This window comes from Thermobia domestica, chromosome 4 (assembly GCF_964235325.1).
Source record: "Thermobia domestica chromosome 4, izTheDome1.hap1.1, whole genome shotgun sequence".
Classification (NCBI taxonomy): domain Eukaryota; kingdom Metazoa; phylum Arthropoda; class Insecta; order Zygentoma; family Lepismatidae; genus Thermobia; species Thermobia domestica.
Window position 1 is genome coordinate 280,518,155 of NC_137457.1, and position 24,476 is coordinate 280,542,630.

Sequence of the window (24,476 nt, forward strand, 5' to 3'; positions counted from 1 at the left end):
GATTTGACTGAGGCTGTCCACATCTTCCAAAAACAACAAGTTATACTATGATCTTATCTGTTTCTTTGTGTGCCAGTGACTGACTGTCGGTCACCTACATTGTTCATGTTCCATTGCGAGAAATTCGCTTACAGGAAAGAAACATTTGTTTCCGAAAAAAATACATATATTGTAGTTATTCATCCGAAATGTAACGCGAAAAATGTAACGCAAATTACGTACGTTACTTAAAAATTTGTAACGCGTTACCGTTACAGTTACTTTGGAAAAAACGTAACGCGTTACTAAGAAACGTTACTCAAAAAATAACGCGTTACTTGCGTTACGTTACTTCCCAAGACTGCTACTTGAAAATTTAAACTGGGACATATAATAAAACTAATGCCGAAAGTACCCCATATTCTTAATCTGCACCTTTCATAGAAGAGCAGATTACTCACTGCTCACTCACAAGAGCACAATATTTATCTATGTTTTCCAGGTTATAATAATGCCTACGAATCATGACTGCAAGATGTGATTCCAAGGAATGGATACCCAGAAGTGAACGTATGACTGTCATCTTGAATTGAACGTGATGGGTGTCCAGCTAAACAAGCAGAATCTTCCTAACCGAGTTTCGACTTGTTTCAACTTCTAGTTCAAAAGTTAGAGCTAATAAAGAAACTTCCATACAAACACATATGAAAGAGATCCTTTCTTTTAGTTCGAACTTTTGAACCAGACGGTATATTATACCTGACACTCCGATGAAACAGTAGAGTTAAATTAACCTAACCTACTATAAACATATCTAATCTAACCAAAATTACTTTATCCTAACTTCATTAAAGACTCCCCATCAAAAGAGTAAATTGCTCCGTATATTTCACATTTCTAGTGATGAGCAAACTGCGCATGCTCGTGTACAACATGTCATGTAGCAACAGTGCAGTTTTACTATACGGATCCACAGATTGTAAAACGTAAGGAAAAATTTGAGAAAGTCTTTAATTTGCCTATTTTATGTTGAGAACAGGCCTCAACGAACCCCTGCGGGGCTTCTAACCCGTTCCGACTACTACTACTGCTACTTACTATGGCTCCGTATAGTATAACTGCACGCCCACTTCGTGGATCCATAGTATAAGTAATAGTAGTAGTAATAGTAGTAACAGTAGTAGCAGTAGGAACCGGTTAGAAGCCCCGCAAGGATTGGTTTGGTTCTGTTCTCGACATGAAAGTGGCAAATTAAAGACTTGCCCAATTTTTTCTGTACATTTTACAATCTATGGATAGTATAAGTAATAAGAGTAGTAGTACTAGAAATCGGTTAGAAGCCCCACAAGGGTTGGTTATGTTCTGGTCTCGACATGAAATTGGCAAATTAAAGACTTGCCCAATTTTTTCTGTACATTTACAATCTATGAATCCGTATAGTAAAACTGCACCATAATACTAATAAAATGACGTTAATATTAATATGAAATTAATGAAATATTAAATGTTATATGACAATCTAAATGAAGGTTCATGGCAAATACACTGAAAATTTAATTACGTCGTATACTTAGAATTAGCACTTAGAAATGATTGCTACTATAGCAATTTTGGCTTTTCTATTTTCCATAAAACACATCTAAAGATATAATTGTATGTTAAACTATTAAAAGTTCTTGCAGATTTCTTGCCTTCGAAAAAAATCTTGAGTATGTATATATTTTCCTTTTCAACCTGTCCATAAACTTTTCTTTTTCTTTCTTTAACTCAGAAGTAGGGTGTAGGTTTTATTTAGGCAGCTTCAAACTGTATTCCCTATTACACTTTATTAGTTTACTTGGTATAAGTTGTATATTCTGTCGTAATAATCCAAAATCTAAGTTAAAATTAATGGTCAGTGCGTTCCGTATAATCCTTGAAACCAAATTGTTGATATCTGTTGATATACATAAAATTAAATTATCAAAATTTTATCAGACTAGGATATAAAAATTATTATTTTTTCCTTTTGATTATACGGACTGGTCTAAAAAATAAGTGAATTATAATCTTCTAATTATAAGTTTTCGCTAAATTGCTTTATCAGATCTGTCCATGTTTTTTTATTTATTTTTTTATTTTATATTTGAATTTCATTTAGCTGTAGAAATTCTATAATGGTGTAAATGATTTTCCTATTATTTGTTGCTAGAAGATTCCTGTAAACAGTATGGACCACATCCAAGATTCCTAAAAATTGTATCCATTATAAATTTCCTTCCTTTTTTCTTATTATCACAAGCAAAAATTATATGGTCAATAGATCCAATATCTTTTTTGCACCAACCTAGATTAGTTTCAATTTTATTTATTTGGTATAATTTATGGGGTGTTAGTGCTGTATAAAGAATAGTCGATAGAACAGGATAGCTTAATATCTTGTCCAGTTGTGTATGATATTTCAAGGTTTAGATGTATTTATATTCATGATCTTCCAGTAGAATTTGCCTCGACCTTGTCGATTGATTGTTTTCCATTCATTTATTGATTGAGATTGTTGAAGACAAACCACTGGTTTGAGATTTAAATGTCTTATTTTAATCAGAGCAGGTTGTCCATCATCACATGCGGATTTCGCGGGCAGGTCTGTTTCATCATGATAAATTATGTTTATATGTGATTTAGTATTAAAACAAACTTAATTATAGACCCATTTCCTTGTAATTGTTTATATAAAATTTTAATATTGAGTAAAAGCCAGATAGTTTTGATAGTCCAATTAGTCTTTTCAAAAGCATGTAATACACTGAGAGTGTCTGAACATATACATGAACAATAAAGTTTTAGAGTTTTAATTTGGATAAGAGCTTGTCTTATTGCAAAAGCCTACCCTTCGAGAATTGTGAATATTTTTGGAAGTTTATATTTTTAAGAATGTTTAAATTAGGAATTGATATTGCTGCACTAACATTTTTTCCTTTATATTTTGATGCGTCTGTGAAGAGTTGGGTACAATTAGGTGGAAGTAGATCCAAATGCATATTCCAAATATTTTTGTTGATTTTATTTGTTTTTTCTATATTATTAGAAGTATAATATTTCGGTGTAACAAGATTTATTTGTATTAAATTACTAAAATAATCAATCACACAACAAGGTAAAGAGGGTGTCTTAAATATTATTCCTTCATATCTTTTAATATTGATAAAAGCTTGATAAATCCATGGTAAGTTGTTCTTATATGGTATCCTTCTCCTATTTCCAACTATATAATGGGTCTGGTATAATTTGTGAATGATAATATTTTTTTGATTTTGCCATTCTAGATAAGATAAAATTTTCACCTTGTTTACATATTTGGTATTGCAATGGAATCGTTCCAGTTTTTTCAAAAATAACATTTTTGGGGCAGAATTTAGGTTGAGATAATATGATTTTGAGCATATCATAAATGAAATTTGTTAATTTCTGATAAAAGTAATTAATTTTCTCAGTACAAAAAATACTTCCATATAAAATTTTTCTTTGCCACATTCTGTAATGATTTTTTGAAGACAAATAGGATTGATTGCCCAGCGCTTGGAGCTTAAACTTTTAATTATATTTTGATATTTATTTAAATTTGTAATTAAATAAGATAAATGGTGTGTCCAATTAAGTTTTATATCTAAGTAAAGTCCAAGATACTTAAAATGATTATTATGATAGAGAGTATGTCCATCTATTGTAAGTACTGGAATTGTATATACTTTTTTCTTCGTGAAAACCGAATATATGATTTTATTCCAATTTATCTCTATCCCATTATTAATTGACCACTTGATCAATTTGGTTAGGATGTATTCAAGTTTGATTTTTCCTTTATTTAAATCATTAGTGGCCTAAATTCCCACTATGTCATCAGCATACGAAAATATATGTTAATGTCTTTTGATGTCTCTAAAATTAAGTCCAATATATATATATATATATATATATATATATATATATATATTGAAAAGGATAGGCCTCGGCTTACTGCCTTGAAGAAGGCCTAGGGATGTTGTTCGATATTTACTATAAGTTTTATTTAATTTAATAGCTATTCTTCTATTTACAAGTAAATTATGAATAAATTTAGTGGGTATCTTGATTTTATACATCTTTTCAATAAGAACATCTAAAATAACTGAGTCATATGCTTTTTTTAGGTCAATACTGATGGCCATAACAAATTTCCTTTGCAAATATGCTTGATATATGTTCAGGATAACTGGTCCTATTGCATCACTTGTTGAGGAATCTTTCTGAAATCCTGTAATGTTTTGAGGTAATATTTGATGGTACTCTGAAAACCATAATAATCTATGTAAGATCAAATTTTCAAACATTTGAGGGAGCATGGAAGTAACGCAATAGGTCTGTAATTATCTGTAATTCCTATATGTCTTTTGTTTTTAATGATGGGAATAATAAGTATTTTTTTTCCCATTGAGATGGTGCCTCGCCAGTTTTCCAGGTGTTATTAAACATTCCTAAAAGTGTTTTCTTTCCATTTTCTGATAGATGTTTATAATGGTTATAATATATTCCATCAATTCCAGGAGAACTATTAGTATGTAAAATTTGAAGTACAGTGTTGTTCCACATAAGAAATATCTGATTCAAGAGTAGATGATTCTTTACTAAATATATATTTCATAAAATTTGTTCTTGAGTTATTCACATATGGCGGGGTTAATTGATGAATATCTACAATTCATTTTTGTTCATTATTACAAACTTCTGTATATATATCTTTGAATTCTGATGCTTCATGTTTTGATGTTTAAAAAATTTCCAAATTTTATACTTGGGAGTAGTAAATGAAACATTACAAAATTGTTCCCAACTTTTCCTTTTGTAATATAATGTTTTTCTAAACTATAGCTTTATGTTTCTGATATATTATGAAATTTTCTTTAGATTTATTTTGTAAAAATAATTTGAGTGATCTTTGACAAATTAATAGCTTTTTTGACATTCTATATTCCACCATATCTTATAATTTAGATTAGATTTGTTTTTATTTGTTGTAAATTGTTGATTGTTGTGAGAAGTTTTCTTTAATGTTGATACAGGTTTTTAATCATAATATGAAAAAATAATAATATTTCCTGATTCATTATTTTGTGTTGCATCCATATTTTCGTTTACTTGTTTAAAAACATATTGATTTGTTCCAATTTATATTACAAGTAACACTTTGTAATTTTGATCTAAATTCAGTAATAATTTCCGTTTTGGCATAAGTTGTAAGATTGATTTCTTGAGTAGAAAAAATTATTTGATAATGATCACTCCCACTGGATCAAACTATACATTCCAGTGAGTGTATATACAAAGACTATTTTTCGCCATAGTTATATCTGGTACACTCTTCCCTGTTTTAGTAATTTTACTTGGTGTACCATCATTCATGACCAAATATTGAGAGGTAGCTAATGATTGTATAAAGTTATTTCCTGCAGTTTTTCCTTTAGAGCTTCCAAACAGTTTACTTTTTGTATTCAAGTCTCCAAGAATATGATCAAAATCGTATTTCAAAAATATATTTTCCCAAATGTAGCATTTGGAATAATATGTGGAAGAATATATAAGTTTAAAAATTTAATACTTTGTACTGTTACAGATAAATATTGTATATTATGATCCGAACAATTTATATTGATTTGATAAATTTTGAAATTTAGTTTAGTTTTAATACAAAAAGCAAGTTCTGTTCTCTATCTTGTGTTATTATATTGTAATTCTTAATAGCTAATGGTAAATTTGTTTTTTTTTCAGGTTTCTTGTAAGATTATAATATCTGGATTAAAAACAATTAACTTTCGAATGAAAAAGATTTTATTATAGATGCTTAGATGCTTTGGTTATTCCATTGTATGACAGTAAGTGAATAAGGTCGCCTATTTTTTTCCATGATTCATCGACTTTAGAGATTTAAAGTATGGTATATCTGTGTTACTATATTTTGTAAAAAAATTGTGAAGCATATATCTTTTGTGACATAAAAATAGTTCCCATTAATTTTTTAGAGCTTCGGTCTGTTTCAAAGATATTTGTTGTGACGAAAGTGATGGTTTCTTGAAGTTTTCCCTGTTTGTATTTGAGGAACCTTCATCTGAATATAAATTAAAAGTTTGTCCTCTGAAAGAAGTGTTATTCTTAATTTCCAAGCTATTTATAGTTGTATTAAAACTATTTGGATCCGCATCTGAGTCTTAATTTTTTTAAGTGATCGTCCCCTGTGATCCAAGTAGTATCCATTATATTTCGTGTCTTATAGGTTGATAATAACTCATTTTCAGGGAAGTTATCCTTCTGAAGATTTTGAAAGGACGACTCCAAAAAATTAGGGGAGTGTAATGGTCGAATGCCACGCAAAGTATTTGGAATAGAGAAGCTCCTTGATTTCTGATCTAATCGCTTCCTTTCTTCCGGGGAGTTTCGTATTGAATATGTAAAGAGGGTTTTTTCGTTTTGAGTTCATCATCTTATTAGTATTATTTGAAGTTATACTTGCCTTAAGCTTAGGAAAATCATTCTGCAAGTGTGGTTTGTTTTGTAACATGAGTGAAGAGGGTTGAATTTGAGACGAATAAGTTGGTAATTTACCTATTTTGTTATTTGCTTCGTTAAAAGAATTTTTTGTAAAGCCATAAGTTGCATAATCTGCTTTTGTCTTGTCCTCTCCTCACATTACTCAGAGTCTGCTTCATGAGAAGCTCCACAGTTGATACACTTTGGCGTGTTTTTACAATTTGTTGTCTCAGGACGGCTGACCACATTTTTGCATAATGCGTGTTTTAATTTACAAGAAGGGAGAATATGCCCAAATTTCCAACATCCATTTTTACATTGTCTAATACCCGGTATGTAAGTTTCCACAGGAATGGATAAATAATATATTTTAATGTCTTTGGGGAGTTGTTGGGAGTCAAAAGTAAGTACAACAGATCGGGTAAAAACTGCACATTTCTTATGATCAAAGCGAAATATTCTACGTGCTGAAGTAACAGGAACTTCACTTTTAATGTCTTTTAACAGGTCATCCATAGTAACATCAGGATCTACATCTTTTACTATTCCAGTTGAGAACAAAGTATAATTTGGAATAAACGCTTCCCATTGGTTCTGTTTAAGAATATTATAATCTAAAAGCATATTTCCTTCTGGCCTTGATTTAAATGCGAGTTTAATCAAATTTCTCCCTATAACGTTAAATGCAGTTATTCCTTGTATATCTGCTAAATAAAGTTTCCGACTGAGTGACATGATGTGTTTCTACTCCCTAGATCATCTATACTTGACTTTATATATACAATGTATGGTGCAGAATGATGAGATTTGTATAGATTTTTTCCTACATATTTTATATTATGTTGTTTGTTGCTTGCATTAGCCTCTGTTTGATCTTTTGTATTAATGTAATTAGGAATATCATCTATTCCTTTGACAGATTCAGTTGTTATTGAGTGAACTTCAGACATTTCCTGATTATTTATATCAGGTGGAATTTGAATTTCCATGGCAACAGATTGATCTATTTTGTAAGGCAGCGTATTTGTGTTTTCGTCCGCCATCTTAACAAGTCGTCTGTTGTTTAATAGTAGTATTAAATAAAATTAAAGTAATTAACATTTTACATGGAACCAAAAAATTAACACATTAGACAAAAGTAACACTAGTTAATCACTCATAATATTAACGATAAAAATATATGGAACGGGCTCACCGTCTAGAAGATAATTATAATATCCAGACCAGTCCGATAATATGTTCCTTTGTCGGCTTCACCGTGAGCACCTCATAAATAAGATTAATTTGTCTTTGCACCAATATTTTAGCTTAAATTCACTTGTACCACAAATAAAAATGTTCTTTGCCAAAAATATATTTAACTATTTTAATCGGTAATCACATAAATTGGATCTTACTATTATGTCTTCTTCTTCTTCTCGTCCATAAATTTCTTCTCAAGAATTGAATATCATGAACTTGTTTTGTTTCTTGTTTCTAGAACCACATTTGTGGTTATATATAGATTAAATGCCGCAGCCATTAGCCATGTCGACTATTACACTTTAAATTGTTAAAAAGTAGAAAATTGAATTAAACGAATTGATATACACTATATATTGTCTTGGTAATAACCGAAGTTATTAAACCAAAATGGCGCAGACATGTTGTCCGAAATCGCCCGTGTTAAACTAATTGTTATACAGCTTAAACATTGTAAGTAATAAGATTGTCGTTGTCAGAAATATCCACACTCATTTAAAATTTGTTTCACACTAAAAAGAACTACAAAATAACATTTGTAAAAAAAAAATAATATTGTATTAAACCGGAGCTCGAGACGGATCATCCTCTATCGGCGCCATGTAATCTCGAACCCCGGATAGAATATCAGGTACCGGTAGCTCTGTATCACGGTTAGAGTTCTGATTGTTTTCCTCCTAGTGACGTAATACGGAGGAGCCATGGTCAAGGAAATCGGAATATCGGGGATATATCCATTTACTTAAATCTGTGGGTTTGACGTTGAAACTTTGACGTATCTACTTGTAATGTTGCACACTTAATAAGCCTAGTCACAGGTGACATAATCTAACGATGTGTGCCCTACTGTGACATTACTGGTCTCATTTAATTTATATTGTTATTTGATTATTGTTTCATCTTTTATTCTTTTCTACATATTTTCCAGTTGTATTTGTGTGGGATATTCTATATAGAGTAACTCGGGCTATTAACTGAATCGAAATACCAAAACCGAGTAGCAAAGACATACATACAAGCCCTTACTTACAAATATACTATATTTTGAAGTCGCAATAAACTTCTCAAGATTTCGGACTGCAGGAAGAAGTAATAATTTTGGCATTACTCGAGCAGCGGTTTCTACCAAATTTTGACACATTTCTTACATTTTCAGGTAAGGTTAGAGCTTTGTATTTCTTTTAGCAAAGCATGCACTAAATGAGGAGCTCCATTACCGCTTGCAGATTGACTTCATAAGGACTCAACATAAATACAGTGTGGACGTAGGCTATAGCATAAAAACTACAGTACAAAAAATACGAAATATCTTGTACTAGGTGGCCACTAAAAACAGGAATGTTATCAACCGAGTGAGAGCAGGAGCGCAGCATGGGGTCCCAAGCGGTAGTGCGGGGGTGCATCCGTAGCGAGCAGGCGTGTCAGCGACAGAGGTTATACGCATAAACGAGGATAGTGAAAGAACACACACATACAATACTTTCATTATCACTCAAAATTCATTTCAATATGCTGTGTACCGACAGCAGTTACTTATATTCACACTCTCATTACTTCACAAAAAATGTTTCACGTCGTATTTTACCTATAAAATTTTTATTTGGTAGAACCATCTGCTCGAGTGAAGTCATAATTTTATCTTGGTAGAACAAAAATTGTAGAATGCAGTAATTTCAATAGGAATATGGTAAAATTAGGTTCGAATTCATTCGATTCCGAGTAAACTTCAACCATTTCCGATCTTGGTAAAGTCACGGTGACGGTTTTCTTCAGGCGTAAAACGATTCGGAAAAGACAATTTTTCCGCTATTACTGATTGTATTCTATGGCTGTCAACTTTGAAACGGGTAACGGTTAATTTTTGTCATTTTTGATTTCAATGGAGGGTTAACCGAAAGAGATTAAACCTATTTGTGGGATACTGAACCGATTCCAATAAAATCGCTTCTTGACTCTTACCATTTCTTCTCTGATACCTGTCGACAGATGAACGGGCGGACATAGCCGTTCCATAAGACTCCCTTCAAGTTTCAAAGTCTAAAAAGATACATCAAATGGCGTAGTTCCAGGCTATACTAAAATTTAAGACAAGAGTGACACAGATCCATTATGCTGAATGAAGTCACATATATCGAAAATATCGCCTATCCACTGTTTTGGAATATTTTTTTCATTGTTTATGATTTGTTAATACTTAATTTCAACTAATTTCTCCCATTTAGTGAGGTCAGGTATTTATTTTACATTTTACAAAATTTATTTTTTGGTTATTTCCAAGTGTACAAATTAAGATAGTAAAGAGCACCTTGATTTTCTGAAAAATTTGTAAAGATAACAATATATTTCTTTCTGGAATTGGGCAACTCAATGAACACAACCATTCTTTTTTACTGTGTAGTTTATTTGAGTATACATAAACCTAAAATACAAAATCTCTCTAACGTATCTAACCAGAATAAGTGATGGAATTCAACGACCCCTGTGTCATCTTTGTATGTTTAGGGTAAGGTCTCCATTAGTGGTTAATCATTTGTAATCAAAGTCCATGTATTATTGTTTCATGGCCCTCTTTAACAAACAGGACAGACAGGTCGTATGCTAGATGTCCAAACCACCTCACAAAATGTCCCATATCTCTGTAAATTTTTGCAGTATAACGTCTTAAAACGACATTATTGGACTTCCAAACTATACGGTGCATAAGTATCGGAATAATCTGGTTATATCCATCTGTTTGTCGATAAATATCAGAGCAAAAATGATAACCTATTTCGAAATCTTTTTTGAATCGATTTCACGTCTCAAGAATACGTTCTATCCTTTCCTATTAATCCTGTATTCAAACCGGAAGTGGTAGAAATCAAACATTTCCGGTTTCAAAGTTGGTCGTCGTCATAGAGCAGAAACTGAAATAGATAGGGGATACACGATAATAGTGACAAGGGGATTCTTGAAATCGATTCGGCGTTTTAAGAAAATATGTTATCCTCATCTTTATTGATCTACTGAAACCGGATATGGCGAAACTTGATTACTACTTGCATTTTCAAGATTCATCATCATAAATCAAAGTATGAGAAGAAATATCGAGAAGTGGTTCCTTCGAATCGGTTTAACGTGCATAGAATAGGTTTCATCTCCGTGTTAACTTTTATTCACACAGAAAGTGGGGTAAAGTTATTAAAACATCAGGTTTCAAGATTGATTTCTATAGAGCATAAATGGTAACACTAGCGAGCGATAACTGGCTCTTTGCTATGAATTCAGCATCTCAAGGTTAACTTTTATCTCAAGCCTTTTTCCTTTGAGAGAACCAAATTAGTGATAATTTATAATTTCCAGTTTCAATATTGATCATAATAATAAAAAACACTAATAGATAGCAAAGATAAATAAAGATATTTTAATACGAAATTATTGTCACCTTTAACAATTCCTTTATGAAAACCTGAAATGAAAAAATGTATTACAACTTCAGGTTCTAATATCGATTTCCATAAATGGAAAACGGTAATAGAAGACGGCATAATTTTACATAGATTCGCAATCTGAAGAATAGATTAAATAGGAAGTCGTATAAATCTATGCTTTCCAGTTTCAATACCGACAGCCATTATGAAAAACTTAAATAGATAGCGAGTAGCATTTTCTTTAAATGAATTCAGTACGGTAAAAGTAGAATAGGTTATATTTCTGACTTTATTCCACTATTGCAAACAAAAGTGATACAAATCAATTTCCTTAATGTTTCAATATAACATCTCCATAGAGTAAGCACGGTTTAAATATAGCACGAAATAATGGGGTTTTTAAGATGAAGTCAGAATCTGAAGAATAAGTTTTGTCTAAATTCTACTGAAACCGGAATGATATTGGAAGGCTTCTGATTCCAATATTCTTTACGACGTTATAGTTATAAGAAATAGCGAGGAACTATTTTCATGTGTATTCAGCGTCAGATGAACAGGTTCCGTCTCGCATTATCTCTCTACTGCAGCCGTTTCCTCTCTAGGCCCAGATGGGAGGACAATATTAAGATGGATCCAATGCAGAGATAGGAATACAATGTAGAAACTGGATGCAGTTAGCTAAGGATAGAAGTCAGTGGAGAGCTTTTGTGAATGCGGCATTGAATCTCCGGGTTCCATAGGCCATAGAGTTAGTTAGTTAGCGAGGAACTATTTTGATGTGTATTCAGCGTCCGATGAACAGGTTCCATCTCACATGATCTCTCTACTACAGCCGGAAGTTATAATAATGATGAAGATAATTTTATATTGATTGCCGTACGTTTGCTTATGACTACTTTGGTGACAGTAGCTATAGAAATATTGTAAGATATGATGGCTTAGTGGAAGAGCACTTACCTCTTGTGCGTGGAGTCCTTGGTTCGATCTCTAGCCAAGTAAGCTTGTGGTTGACAACATCGTGTCCTTAGGTTTCCTTGGAGTATCCCCGTTTCCTCCCTTTTTCTCATTCCACCAATTATTCCATAATCATTTACTTTCGTTAATCAGCCGTCCCCCTTAGTATCAAGGAGATAATCGTGGGACACTACACTGAACAATTTCATTTTATATAGGAATAATGCCGGTCGAATTTTCTGTTTTTTTTTCTTTTGAATATTCCCGACCAAGTAAATTTCTGGTGGACAACATCGTGTCCGTGGGTTTTCACGTGGTACTCCCATTTCCTCCCTCATTCTCATTCTACCAATTCTTCGATCATTATTCATTTACCTTAATCATTCGTTTCCTTTAGGCTAAAGGTCATAATCGTGGGACATTAAACTGAAAGATGATGATGGAAGATTTTCTTTAGAATGAGCTTGGAATGTTTAGAGAACTAAAATCTAAACACACTTTTCCCAGAAATCATTTCATTTTATTTCAAGGTCAAGTTGCAAATCATAGTCTTCAACAACAGGTTTCGGAATTACTAAGCAGTTGGATCTCCTTTGATGCATTATATCCGTCATAGAAATATGCAACGATAATACATTTCCAGTGAATTTAATTGTAACACGTTCTGAGTTATCCTTTACTTTGATGACAAATATAAAATCTTGACAGTCAGTCTCAGATCTTGGTGTTTGAACGACAAAATAATAATTTCCGCATTCTGACTGTGCACATCTAAGAAAGAATACACCCCAGTCAATCCATTCAGGGATAATTACCATTGTTGTCTTGTTATTTATCACTTCTGAAAGTTTCATGGAATATATAAATTGAGGCCAAGAATCAATACAAGAATCAATATCTGTTCTTATACATTTATGATTGTCTTTCACATGGTCTTTCATTTCATGCCAAAAAAAGGGGTCTGTACTACAGCCTTCCACAGGGCAGAAGAATGGTCTGAAATCACACTTACGTTCATGGTCAGATTTCATGCTTAACACACAAGTAAATGAACATCCCTCCACTCGGTACTGACACGGCAGAGGAATTTTTTCAGCTACGGTCTCAGCAAAGTAGTTCCTCATGTTTGTAAGGTTACCTCGACAAGTGGGACATTTATCGACTGATGGTTTGCATTTATTGCATATATTATGACCGTTACTACATAACATAATAGGCGGCAGAGTTATCTCCATGCAAACTGGACACTCGAGAGTCCTCCAAAGATTGTACAAAATCTGTTCAGAAGATTCATTACCTTGGTTTTCATCCTCCTGCAACAATAATGATAAAACGTTAATAATGGCACTAGTTAATGGTAAAATTATGCTAATTCTTAATAGAAATACCGAACTTAATAGTACTATATGACCAATGAGCAACTTTATACTAGCAGTTATGAAACTATGGTTTGACTATCATACAGTAGTATCTACTTTATGAGACCTTGGTATTAGCAATCATGAAACTCTAATTTGACCAACGTAGTTTTTACTTGATTAGGCGGGTAGTTACCGTAATTCAGATGAGACAGCGGGAACGGCAATGTGCATGGCGTCATGATAGGAGCCGGTGAGTATTTTATAACAAAAATTGAAAGGACATTGTACATCGTCTTCTCACGAGAAAACAGTTGAACCGATTGAAATGATTTTTTAAAGACATATTTGTCACCTGATTTATGCCGGGTTTATATAATATCATTTTTATTCAAATGTTTGTCCTGAAGTGGCACAGTGAGGTTTTAAATTGAATGTCAAAAATAGAGTATCTCACCAGCACATTAAATTAAGAAGTTGAAACTCGGTGTACAAACTCCTCATCAGCTAACAGATGTCTCAGCGTTTGGAAAAATACTACTTCTAAAGGGGAGAAAGAGATAATGTCTAAACAACTTTTCCCATGCCATAAACGTCGCCAACTCCTAGTGGCCCACTTGCGGATAAACGCCGAACTTAATAGTACTATATGACCAATGAGCAACTTTATACTAGCAGTTATGAAACTATGGTTTGACTATCATACAGTAGTATCTACTTTATGAGACCTTGGTACTAGCAATCATGAAACTCTAATTTGACCAACGTAGTTTTTACTTGATTAGGCGGGTAGTTACCGTAATTCAGATGAGACAGCGGGAACGGCAATGTGCATGGCGTCATGATAGGAGCCGGTGAGTATTTTATAACAAAAATTGAAAGGACATTGTACATCGTCTTCTCACGAGAAAACAGTTGAACCGATTGAAATGATTTTTTAAAGACATATTTGTCACCTGATTTATGCCGGGTTTATATAATATCATTTTTATTCAAATGTTTGTCCTGAAGTGGCACAGTGAGGTTTTAAATTGAATGTCAAAAATAGAGTATCTCACCAGCACATTAAATTAAGAAGTTGAAATTCGGTGTACAAACTCCTCATCAGCTAACAGATGTCTCAGCGTTTGGAAAAATACTACTTCTAAAGGGGAGAAAGAGATAATGTCTAAACAACTTTTCCCATGCCATAAACGTCGCCAACTCCTAGTGGCCCACTTGCGGATAAACGCCGAACTTAATAGTACTATATGACCAATGAGCAACTTTATACTAGCAGTTATGAAACTATGGTTTGACTATCATACAGTAGTATCTACTTTATGAGACCTTGGTACTAGCAATCATGAAACTCTAATTTGACCAACGTAGTTTTTACTTGATTAGGCGGGTAGTTACCGTAATTCAGATGAGACAGCGGGAACGGCAATGTGCATGGCGTCATGATAGGAGCCGGTGAGTATTTTATAACAAAAATTGAAAGGACATTGTACATCGTCTTCTCACGAGAAAACAGTTGAACCGATTGAAATGATTTTTTAAAGACATATTTGTCACCTGATTTATGCCGGGTTTATATAATATCATTTTTATTCAAATGTTTGTCCTGAAGTGGCACAGTGAGGTTTTAAATTGAATGTCAAAAATAGAGTATCTCACCAGCACATTAAATTAAGAAGTTGAAACTCGGTGTACAAACTCCTCATCAGCTAACAGATGTCTCAGCGTTTGGAAAAATACTACCTCTAAAGGGGAGAAAGAGATAATGTCTAAACAACTTTTCCCATGCCATAAACGTCGCCAACTCCTAGTGGCCCACTTGCGGATAAACGTCGATCGTCAATATAGCGACAAATCGAAGGATTGCCGCTAGTGTCCCACTTCGGCAGGGTTTCGTCGAGTCGAAACAGATATCTCGAGTCGGGGTGTTGAAGTTACCACCGCGTAGCAGCGAGGACTTCATTTGGGTCCACGCTCCTTCGATTCGTCACGGAGAATCGGGAAGAGACCAACACGAACTATCGCCAGTCATGTGCATGCGATTGTTATTATATATTATTTTTTTCCTGACGAATTGTTCCTAAAGTGAGCTACGTGAGTCAAGAATAACCTCTGCCTCTACATCTCTGCCACCGCGGATCGCCGCTGCGGGATCGACAATTTTTGGCGAGATGTCGCTAGTTGCCCATCGGTGGTCCACCGACGCTTACGGCATGGGGTTCCTTTTCGATTTATAATTATAAAATGTAATGAAACGGCTGAACCGTTTGAAATGAAGTTTTGAAAATATTGTAGTTAGCTCTTGGGTTGATTTGTGTATTTATTCTTTCATTTCTATTTGATTAAAATACACAAAATATCCAAAGGGGTAGAAAGGGATTTCAAATATTTTTCATAAGAGATAATATATTGATGAAAGCTTTCAGTATGAGTGGGAAAGTTCTCGGCTTTCGTAATTCGCAAGAGCAATTGAAATACTCCTTATTAAAAAAAATTAAAAAAAATATGTAGACTTATTTTGGAGAATTAGTGCTACAAGGAGACGGTGATCATGAGAAATGAATGCGAAGGTGGAATGAGCAAAGTGGGAGGAAATGGGAGAACTCCGAAGAAACCTATGAACACGGTGTTTGTCCACCACAAAGTTCACTTGACGCGAGCTGGGATCGAACGAACGACCTTACGGTTTAGTTTTCTGATTGGAGTTTTATTGTATACAAGGTGTGATTAAAATATACGGCGTATGAATGTTTTTAGCAGCAACTGCTGACGCTACAATTATTTGATGGGATTTGTCCGATAGTCTGATCCGTTCAGACAGGCAGCGTCAAGTTGGAACACGTTCTGATTTCTCAATCAGCGTCCAGAGCCGCTGGAATGAGGTTGTGTTTACCGTTTCGGTCGCGCATTCAAATAACTACCAAAGAAACTCATGAAATGTTGAAATTGGTGTATGGCGATAATGCTGTAACTCTGAAGACTGTTTACAAGTGGTATGAGCGATTTAAAAGCGAAAATGAGTCGATAGAAGACAAGCAACATTCGGTACGTCCATTAATCTCAAAAACAGAAAAAAACGTTCAAAAAAGGCAAGAATTGCTTGTTTTCATGGGCATGAATTCCAAGAGGCAAATAACTATTTGAGAGCTTACTGAAGAAATTGGTATCTTGTATGGGTCTGTGCAATGCATTTTATTAGCCGATTTGCAAATGAGAAGAATGGGTGCGAAATTCGTTCCCCAACCTTTGATTGACGAACAGAAGGTTTTGGACGATAAAAATATTGGTGTTTGCCAAACATCCACAGTATTTTCCGGATATAGCAGCATGCCACTTTTGGCTCTTCCCCAAAATTAAAACCGTGCTTCAAGGAAAAAGTTCTGACAAAATTCCTGACTTTAAGAGGGCCACAACAGAGCAGCTGAACGCTCTTCCAAAAGAAGGCTTCCATAAATTCTTCCAGTCATGAATTCAACGTTCGGATAAGTGCATTGCTAGCCAAGGACAGTAATTTGAAGGAGATTAAATGAAATTCCATGTAAGCTTATTACTTTGTTTCTAATCAAATTATTCACCGTATTTTTGATCACACCTCGTATATACATAAGAGGATATTATATACTGTGTCGGGGTCGAATTTAATGGAAGATTTTTTCGTGTGTGTGTGTGTTGTATCGTATTGGGTTGTAAGTGCACAATATTTACAAAAGTTGACATAAAACAATATCTCGATACACCGTTACCAAGTATGCTAAGTAGAGCAGTAAAAAAGATTGCAAATGTAGTTGTTGCTCTTGTATGGGAGTTTATCGTCCCTTTCAGCAGTGAAATCGTATGAGTCGAGGATCTACTGTTTAAGGTGTAATCCGAACCTCATAAGTTGTTTCCGGGAATCGAACCCCATTCTCCCGCTCTGAAGATGTGTACGATAGCCACGAGGGAGCTCCGGTGCAAATATAGTATATACGGTAATTCTTTTACAAAAGACTCAATTTTACAAACAAAAAATGAAATCCTTCAGGTTTAGCTCTACTTTTATGTTCCATAGGCTTAAGGTGACTGACAATAAAAGTAAATGGTTATGAAACAATCGGTAAATCAAAATGTAGAGGATAACCCACAGTCACTATGTTGTCTAGCATAAACTTATATGGCCTGGGATCGAACCGGGGACACCCTCACATTAGAAGTTTGAACTCTGCCACTGTATCTCCCATTTCTCCAAAATGTCCCCATGGCATAAACGTCCCCAATACCTAGTGACCCACTTGCAGGTATATGTCGATCGTTGAAATAGCGACCCGTCGAAGGATTGCAGCTAGTGTGCCACTAGTAGCAGGGTTTCGTCGAGTCGAAACAGATATCTCGAGTCGGGGTGTTAAATTTGCCACCGTGTAGCAGCGAGGACTTCATTTTGGTCCGCGCTCCTTCGATTCGTCGCGAAGAATCGCGAAGGGACCAACACGAACTATGGCCAGTCATATGTATGCGGGTATTATTATATATTATTTTTTTTCCCTAACGAATTGTTCCTAAAGTGAGCTCTAGAGGTCAAGAGTAACCCCTGCCACTACATTATGAAGTGAAAAATCTTGAGATGAGTGCGTATAATTATATGAATTTAGATGGCAACTGTCGCCAATCATTGAGAACTATGAGATAAAGTAAATAGACGCAGGTCATTTTGTTATAAAATTGTATGGCGAACGCGTTTTATCTGATCCCAAACGGTTATTGTCGAATATACACGGTTAAGGGAGCACTCTGATTAGTCAAATTAAAACGACTTCAACGATTTACACATCTACAAGGAAAGTTTTCTCAAACGCCTTCGTAGCGAAATCGGAAGAGCATGCGGTTGATAATCATAAGGTTGGTGGTTCGCGCTCACCCCGGGGAACAATTTCTAACTTTTTCAAAATTGCTTTTAAACTTATCTTAATGTAAACAAATCAAGCATTTTAACGTATTGTGGGGGAGTATTTTTGTGATTCATTGGTTTTCCGTCGCGTCTCTGTCACTGGGGGTATAATTTTCGAAACGGAAGTGGGACCATCGTCCCTGCGGGGACGCCAGTTTTTAACAAGATGTCGCTGTTGCCCATCGGTGGTCCACCGACGGTTGTGACAGGGGGTGGGCTCTCTAATGTCGAAGGAATGACTACTTCAACTTTTCAAATTTCACTGTGTGTTTCCCACATATCAAATCAGTGAAGAGTTTTCCAGATCTTGCTGGATACAGGGATAAAAGTGGATCTGAAAAGATAGGGGACGTGTGACGTCTGTTGTGCTATCTTTGTGCATTGTAATTTTTTTAGGAAGTGGAGGGACGCCATTGATATTTTCTGGAAGTGGGGAGACATATTCCACACGCATTCCTACTCATTTTTACCCCTGGCTAGATACGTCGCTCATTGAGAAAAAAAATATTACACGTTAATGAGTACTATCAAGAGACATATTTCCTCCTCATTAGGTAAAGCATCTGAGAGAATGGCAGTTTCTGTGTCATGTAGTGATGTTCATTTTGGCTTATCCTGGGAAGCTGCGGGGGTGTGCCCCGAAAAAGTTTGATTGGACCCCAGAATTTTAATATACTGTATTTGCTTGAAACTTTGCTTACTTATATGACAATGAAACATATAAACCTGAAGCTATCTGCTGATATTCGCATCTCATCCGAAACTACGTCTATAATAATGAAAAATATTTATGATTTCACAACGCTTCACCCCAATCAAATAGGTTTGTCATATATATTTTTGTATGTATCATAAATTTGAAATCTCGATCTGCAGAAACACTGGAAGATAGCTGCAACTGCTCTAATTCTGTGCCTTATTTAAGTCGTAAAGAATTCGAGTTTGAAAAGAAGTTGTTGGATGACATCATGATGATTATTTTGTAAATCTTCGTTTTCAGAATCCTAGAAGTATGCATTTGTTATAGATCGGAATACAACATTGCTCATACCGTTGGAATTAGTAGATATAGCCGATAAATCAAGTAAGTTTTTTTTCTATTTACTTGCCTTAATATTCATGAGATGATACTTTGCTGAATGTAGGGGGCGCGGTGTCTCAGTGGTAGAGCGTTCACCTGAAGTGCATGGGGTCCTGAGTTCAATCTCTGCTCCCGCCCAAATGAACTTTGTAGTAGAAAACACCAGCTGTTTGAGTTCCCTCGGGGTACTCCCGTTTTCTTCCACTTTCTTCATTCCAACATTTCATTCACTTCTCATTATCATCATCTCCTTCATTTCATTTTACTTTGGTGAATCTATTCAAGTACTGAAACTATTAAAAGGAAGAGATAGCGGAGCTTGTGAAAAAAAAAAAAAAACTCTTTCATACATGCCATATAAACTTAATACTTGACGAGGCAATAATATAATAAGTGGTATAATTAACATCTATCGACATAATCACATTGGTGGTAATCTTGGGCATTTAATTACTTGCAAATCACCCATGATGTTGATACTGAATAATCACTTATCATTATGCGTATTCGACCTGATTATAATGAAAAATGTTTATTGATTAGTGAATGACAGAATAGTAAATATAATAATGTTTATGAAAATAATCTGGAATATGGAACCGTAGTATAAATATTTAATGAACATGATTACTTCACTTATATTGAGATAACGCACATATGAGGATTGTGAAAAGCGTCACGAACATGTAACATAAGTCCCGAACTATGTCACACTGTTGATGTAATGTTGGTCTGTTGTGTGTCAACAATCTTTTGTCGTGTCTTCTTCACCATTATCGGCCAAGTATGCTAAAAATGTGGTTTTAGTGAATTACTAATATTGAAATTGAAATACTTATATAATAGAATGAATAGAAATTTTACAAAAGCAGACGACGTCATTTGCACGTTTGGCCGACTTATAAGTCATAATTCCTGAATAGAATATTAGAGATTTGAAAGAAAATAAATTAGATGTCTGTGAAGTCACAGTTGGGCATTTAAATTGTAAAAATCAGGTAAATAAATGAATTGCCAAAATCGGAGAGGAAAAAATGAAAATGGTTTAGCCGGTTAGGCTAAAAGAGAAGGTGATGATGAGTAATGAATGAAATGGTAGAATGAAGAAAGTGGAAGGAAACGGGAGAACCCCGAGAAAACCCACGCACACGGCGTTTGTCCACCACAAAGTTCACTTGGGCGGGAGCAGGGATTGAACTCAGGACCCGTTGCACCTGAGGTGAACGCTCTACCACTGTGCCAACGATGCCCCTAGATTCACCAAAGTATCATCTCATGAATAATAAGACAAGTAAATAGAAAAAAACTTACTTGATCGAACCCGGGACCCCAAGCACCAGAGGTGAACGCTCTACCACTGAGCCACTGCGGCCCCCGAAAAAAAAAATCGGAGAGGAGTTGCAGCGGGATGAAGAGGGCCAGTTACCCAGATGATCAGGGTGCAAAATTTGGGAAAAATGAAAAAATAAATAAAAAGAAAGTGTGTGGAATATTTGGGGGGTGTATGTAAATCTATTTATGGTGTTAGATGTAACTGTATGTGAGTAGTGTAAAGTGTAAAATTTTCACTAATCCCCTTCCTCTTCTCAACACCACACTAACAGTAAGGGATATTGTCACTTCCACGATCACCGCCAAACTAAACTCATAATGCAGCACGGCATTTATGATAATCTTTTTGTTTTCAGGTAGAAGCTTCCTGTTACTATGTATTTGATTCTGTTGTTTTAATAAGGTACTATTATAAATGTGTACGCCAGAAAAATCTCATATGCTAACTTCTTTATACCTTAGGTCCACTTACGTTACAGTAGAAAAACTATATTTCGGATTGGACATTGATAATCACACTTTACTAAGAGCCAAGCACGTTGATATTCCAAAGATGTTATTTGAACTGGGTACAAACATTGTGAATAACACCCATGGAAGATTCCACATAGTCTGATCCTCTTTGGGGCGCTTCTTTTCCCCATCTTTGATGTTTATGTTGTTAAGAAAATAAAGAGGGAATGGTTTTGGACACTTTGGACATCTTGTTTCCAGTTCTTTGAATAGAGGCTCTGATACAAAACTATCGTAATACATTCCACTCATGTTCCGACCTAGTGGTTCTTCGTAGTTGAATTAAATTGTCAAAGTCCCTATCTAGATATGACATCCTGTCGAAGAACAATTAATCTTGAATCATTTTAATCGTCTACATGCAAGTTATGAATTTTGTTTAGTGTGGTGTACTACTAAAACCAAATTTCAATTCACACACACACACACACACACACACATATATATATATATTTATATATATATATATATATATATATATATATATATATATATATATATATATATATATATATATATATATATATATATATATATATATACTGTATATATACGATAGTAAGAAACTATTTGAACAAACCTCGGGAGATGATACCCGACACCGAAAACGAAACCAACAAACGAAAAAAAAAAGTCCACTGTAATTTCGTCAATGAGGGATAATTTCGGCGATAGAAGGTGCCGAAAGCTTGGGGAAATGAACTTCAGAGGGCTGTAATTCAAGTGGTTGAGAACGTGACACTGGAAGTCATACCTGGTCGATTAAAAAATGTATGTTTCAAACCTCCGAAATGTGTGTCACGGATTCTCCAAAGGAACTTCGAGTGTAATGTTCTAAACCGCATTCTCTACATTGCGTTGTTTTTGAATTACAGCTCTCTGAAGTTCATTTTCCCACGCTTTCGGCACCTTATATCGCCGAAACTATCCCTCACTGACAAAAGTTCTAGAGGACTTTTTTTTTTTTTTTTTTTGCTGGTTTCGGTATCGGGAATTAGCTCTCGAAGTTTGTTCAAATAGTTTCTTATCATTCTGTATATATATTGGACCATTCGGTGGAAACATAAACATAGCTAGCAATATTTCCTGATTACAATTCATTGTCTTCTGTTTATGTGTAAAAAAAGCAAACAGGTTTTCAATAAACGTTCATAACATTCAAATAGTGATGAAGTATCGTATCAATGCTGCCAACTAACGCAATATCCCATACTTAACATATCTATTCTGATACAATGATTTTCTTCCACAAATGCTTCACACAGAGACTAATTGTTCTCTTGTTCACACATTTCCAGAGTCGGCCAGAGAAAGATGATTTTTTGATCTTCTCCTCCCTTCCTCAAATGATCAAATCAATCTGGCATATGAATACACTTGGTCCTTGTAAGCTGGTTCCAAGTCATAATGGGTTTTCTTATATCTTTTACCTAGTTTGTAGTATGTGTAAAAATAAAGTTCTCTTTAGAGAAGTCCGTGCTTAACGACCACATAGTGTAACTAGATTGAACCCAAAAACCTACTTCACTTATACTGTGCAGTTTTCGAACTTTGGTTGAATGATATTTTTATAGGTAAAAATCCTTTGAAAGCTCCCATGTTAACCCTAGATCACTGCTGTTGCAGAAAATTTACGTGCAGCCGCCGTATCTTTTTCTCTCCCGTCTCCTCATAGCCGCACACGCTTCCAGCGACAGCAGTGCTTCTACGGGTTAGTTGCTTTTGTGACGGCATAGTGAAAGATGGTTTGCGTTCGCGTTTGGTGGAATTTCATGTTGTTTTCTAATTTGTTATGCGTAAATATTACGTATCGATAGTAACAAGAGAAAAATTATGTACAGACACTCACAAAAGTATCTCCCCCCTAAGCGCTCTAATTCCATTACTTGGGGTCCAGGTCATTTACAGTTGAGAGAACGCCTAGACAGATGCAACCCAACTTACACGTAACTTTTCTCGGCACTGGCAGCAGTAGGTAGCACTGAGTCAAGTCTTTATGCAAGTAAAATTGTGAGTAGATGACGCACGAAACGTTTCTCCATTCTGAGATCAATCTCTCTGGTTAAGATCATGTTGTCCAATGAACATCATATGTTAATCTCAATATTGCTGTGTATGTAATGTATTATTTCATTATATACTGTATATTCAAAGAAATAAAAACACTGATCACACATGATTCAGAATATGCTTGAAAGTAGAGAAAAATATCAAATCTAGAACAACTGCTGGAAATAAGTTTTTAAATCATTGTCTCCATTGACAGACCTTCTCAAATTATCCCTATTCCAACTTTTTTCTCTAGGGAAGAGAAAAACTTGCTTGTCACACTGAGTATGCATTGAAATTGAAATGGGAACACTTCAAAAAGTTTCAGCCTGGCTGGGATTCGAACCTGTATCTATCGAGTAGAAGTTCAATGCGCTAACCACTCACCTATCGCGCCACTTACCCTTCCACCCAAACTAATACCTAATTAAAATCGTTTCATGGAAAAATATAAACAAGATACTCAAATATAACAGAAACCAACAAATATACACAAAATATAAATAAAAATATAAACAAGAAAATATAAGCAACTTCTGTGAGTGTCTTAATGACTTACTCGAGATTTCCTTGTTTAACTCAAAAACAAGTTACATAGACGTTCCTCAATGAGGAAAATATCACGAAACGTTCTTCAAGTTGAGGCTACGTCGTCAGCAGAACCGTCACTTGTGGGGGGCAGGGGGCAACTGCACCCCCCAGAGGAGCTCCCAGCCGTTCAAGGGTGCCCACTTTTGACAAAATTTTCTTATTCCATATACGATACAAACATGAAATTAGAAATGAAGCATTAAATACGGTCGCTACATTACATAAACAAAACAGCACACAAAAGGTAAATAGAACAAAAATGAGTCGTGGACCCCATTTCAGTTTAAAAAGTCTACTATTAGGGTGTCTAGAAATAATATTTATTGGTATGGTTTTGAGATTTATTAATATTGTTCCCTTAATAATTTTGTTATGTATGGAATGGGCCCAGGAAGTAACTAACGGAACCTTAGACCTTGCCCTGCGGAAGGACCTACAGGCTCTGGGGGCCCATAAAGATTAAGAGAAAGTTGGAAAGAGGGGGCCCAAGAATTAGAAAAACATCT

At 34.8% G+C, this 24,476-nt stretch overlaps 2 protein-coding genes across 18 annotated transcripts in view; one reads left to right on the top strand and one right to left on the bottom strand.

The window, feature by feature from the left end:
• The window catches only part of LOC145684104 (E3 ubiquitin-protein ligase SIAH1B-like), a 48,352-nt gene extending 40,400 nt beyond the window's left edge, over positions 1 to 7,952 (bottom strand). Inside the window, exon 1 of one of the 4 annotated variants that reach the window (XM_081755997.1) lies at positions 7,917 to 7,952. The gene's annotated coding sequence lies outside the window, so the exon portion shown is untranslated. Of the gene's footprint in view, positions 1 to 1,540; positions 1,791 to 7,714; positions 7,767 to 7,916 lie in introns of those variants that run through there. The other 3 variants (XM_081755998.1, XM_081755995.1, XM_081755996.1) reach the window with 3 other exon arrangements.
• Positions 1 to 24,476, top strand: part of LOC145684106 (uncharacterized) — a 510,020-nt gene that overhangs the window by 445,156 nt on the left and 40,388 nt on the right. For 9 of the 14 annotated variants that reach the window (XM_081756010.1, XM_081756008.1, XM_081756007.1 and 6 more), the window contains 2 exons: positions 4,149 to 4,267; positions 5,764 to 5,867. The exons of the other annotated variants lie outside the window; for them this stretch is intronic. In XM_081756010.1, the coding sequence (XP_081612136.1) occupies positions 5,841 to 5,867 (27 nt within the window). In that variant the 5' untranslated portion in view covers positions 4,149 to 4,267; positions 5,764 to 5,840. The remainder of the gene's footprint in view (positions 1 to 4,148; positions 4,268 to 5,763; positions 5,868 to 24,476) is intronic. 14 annotated transcript variants of the gene reach the window in all.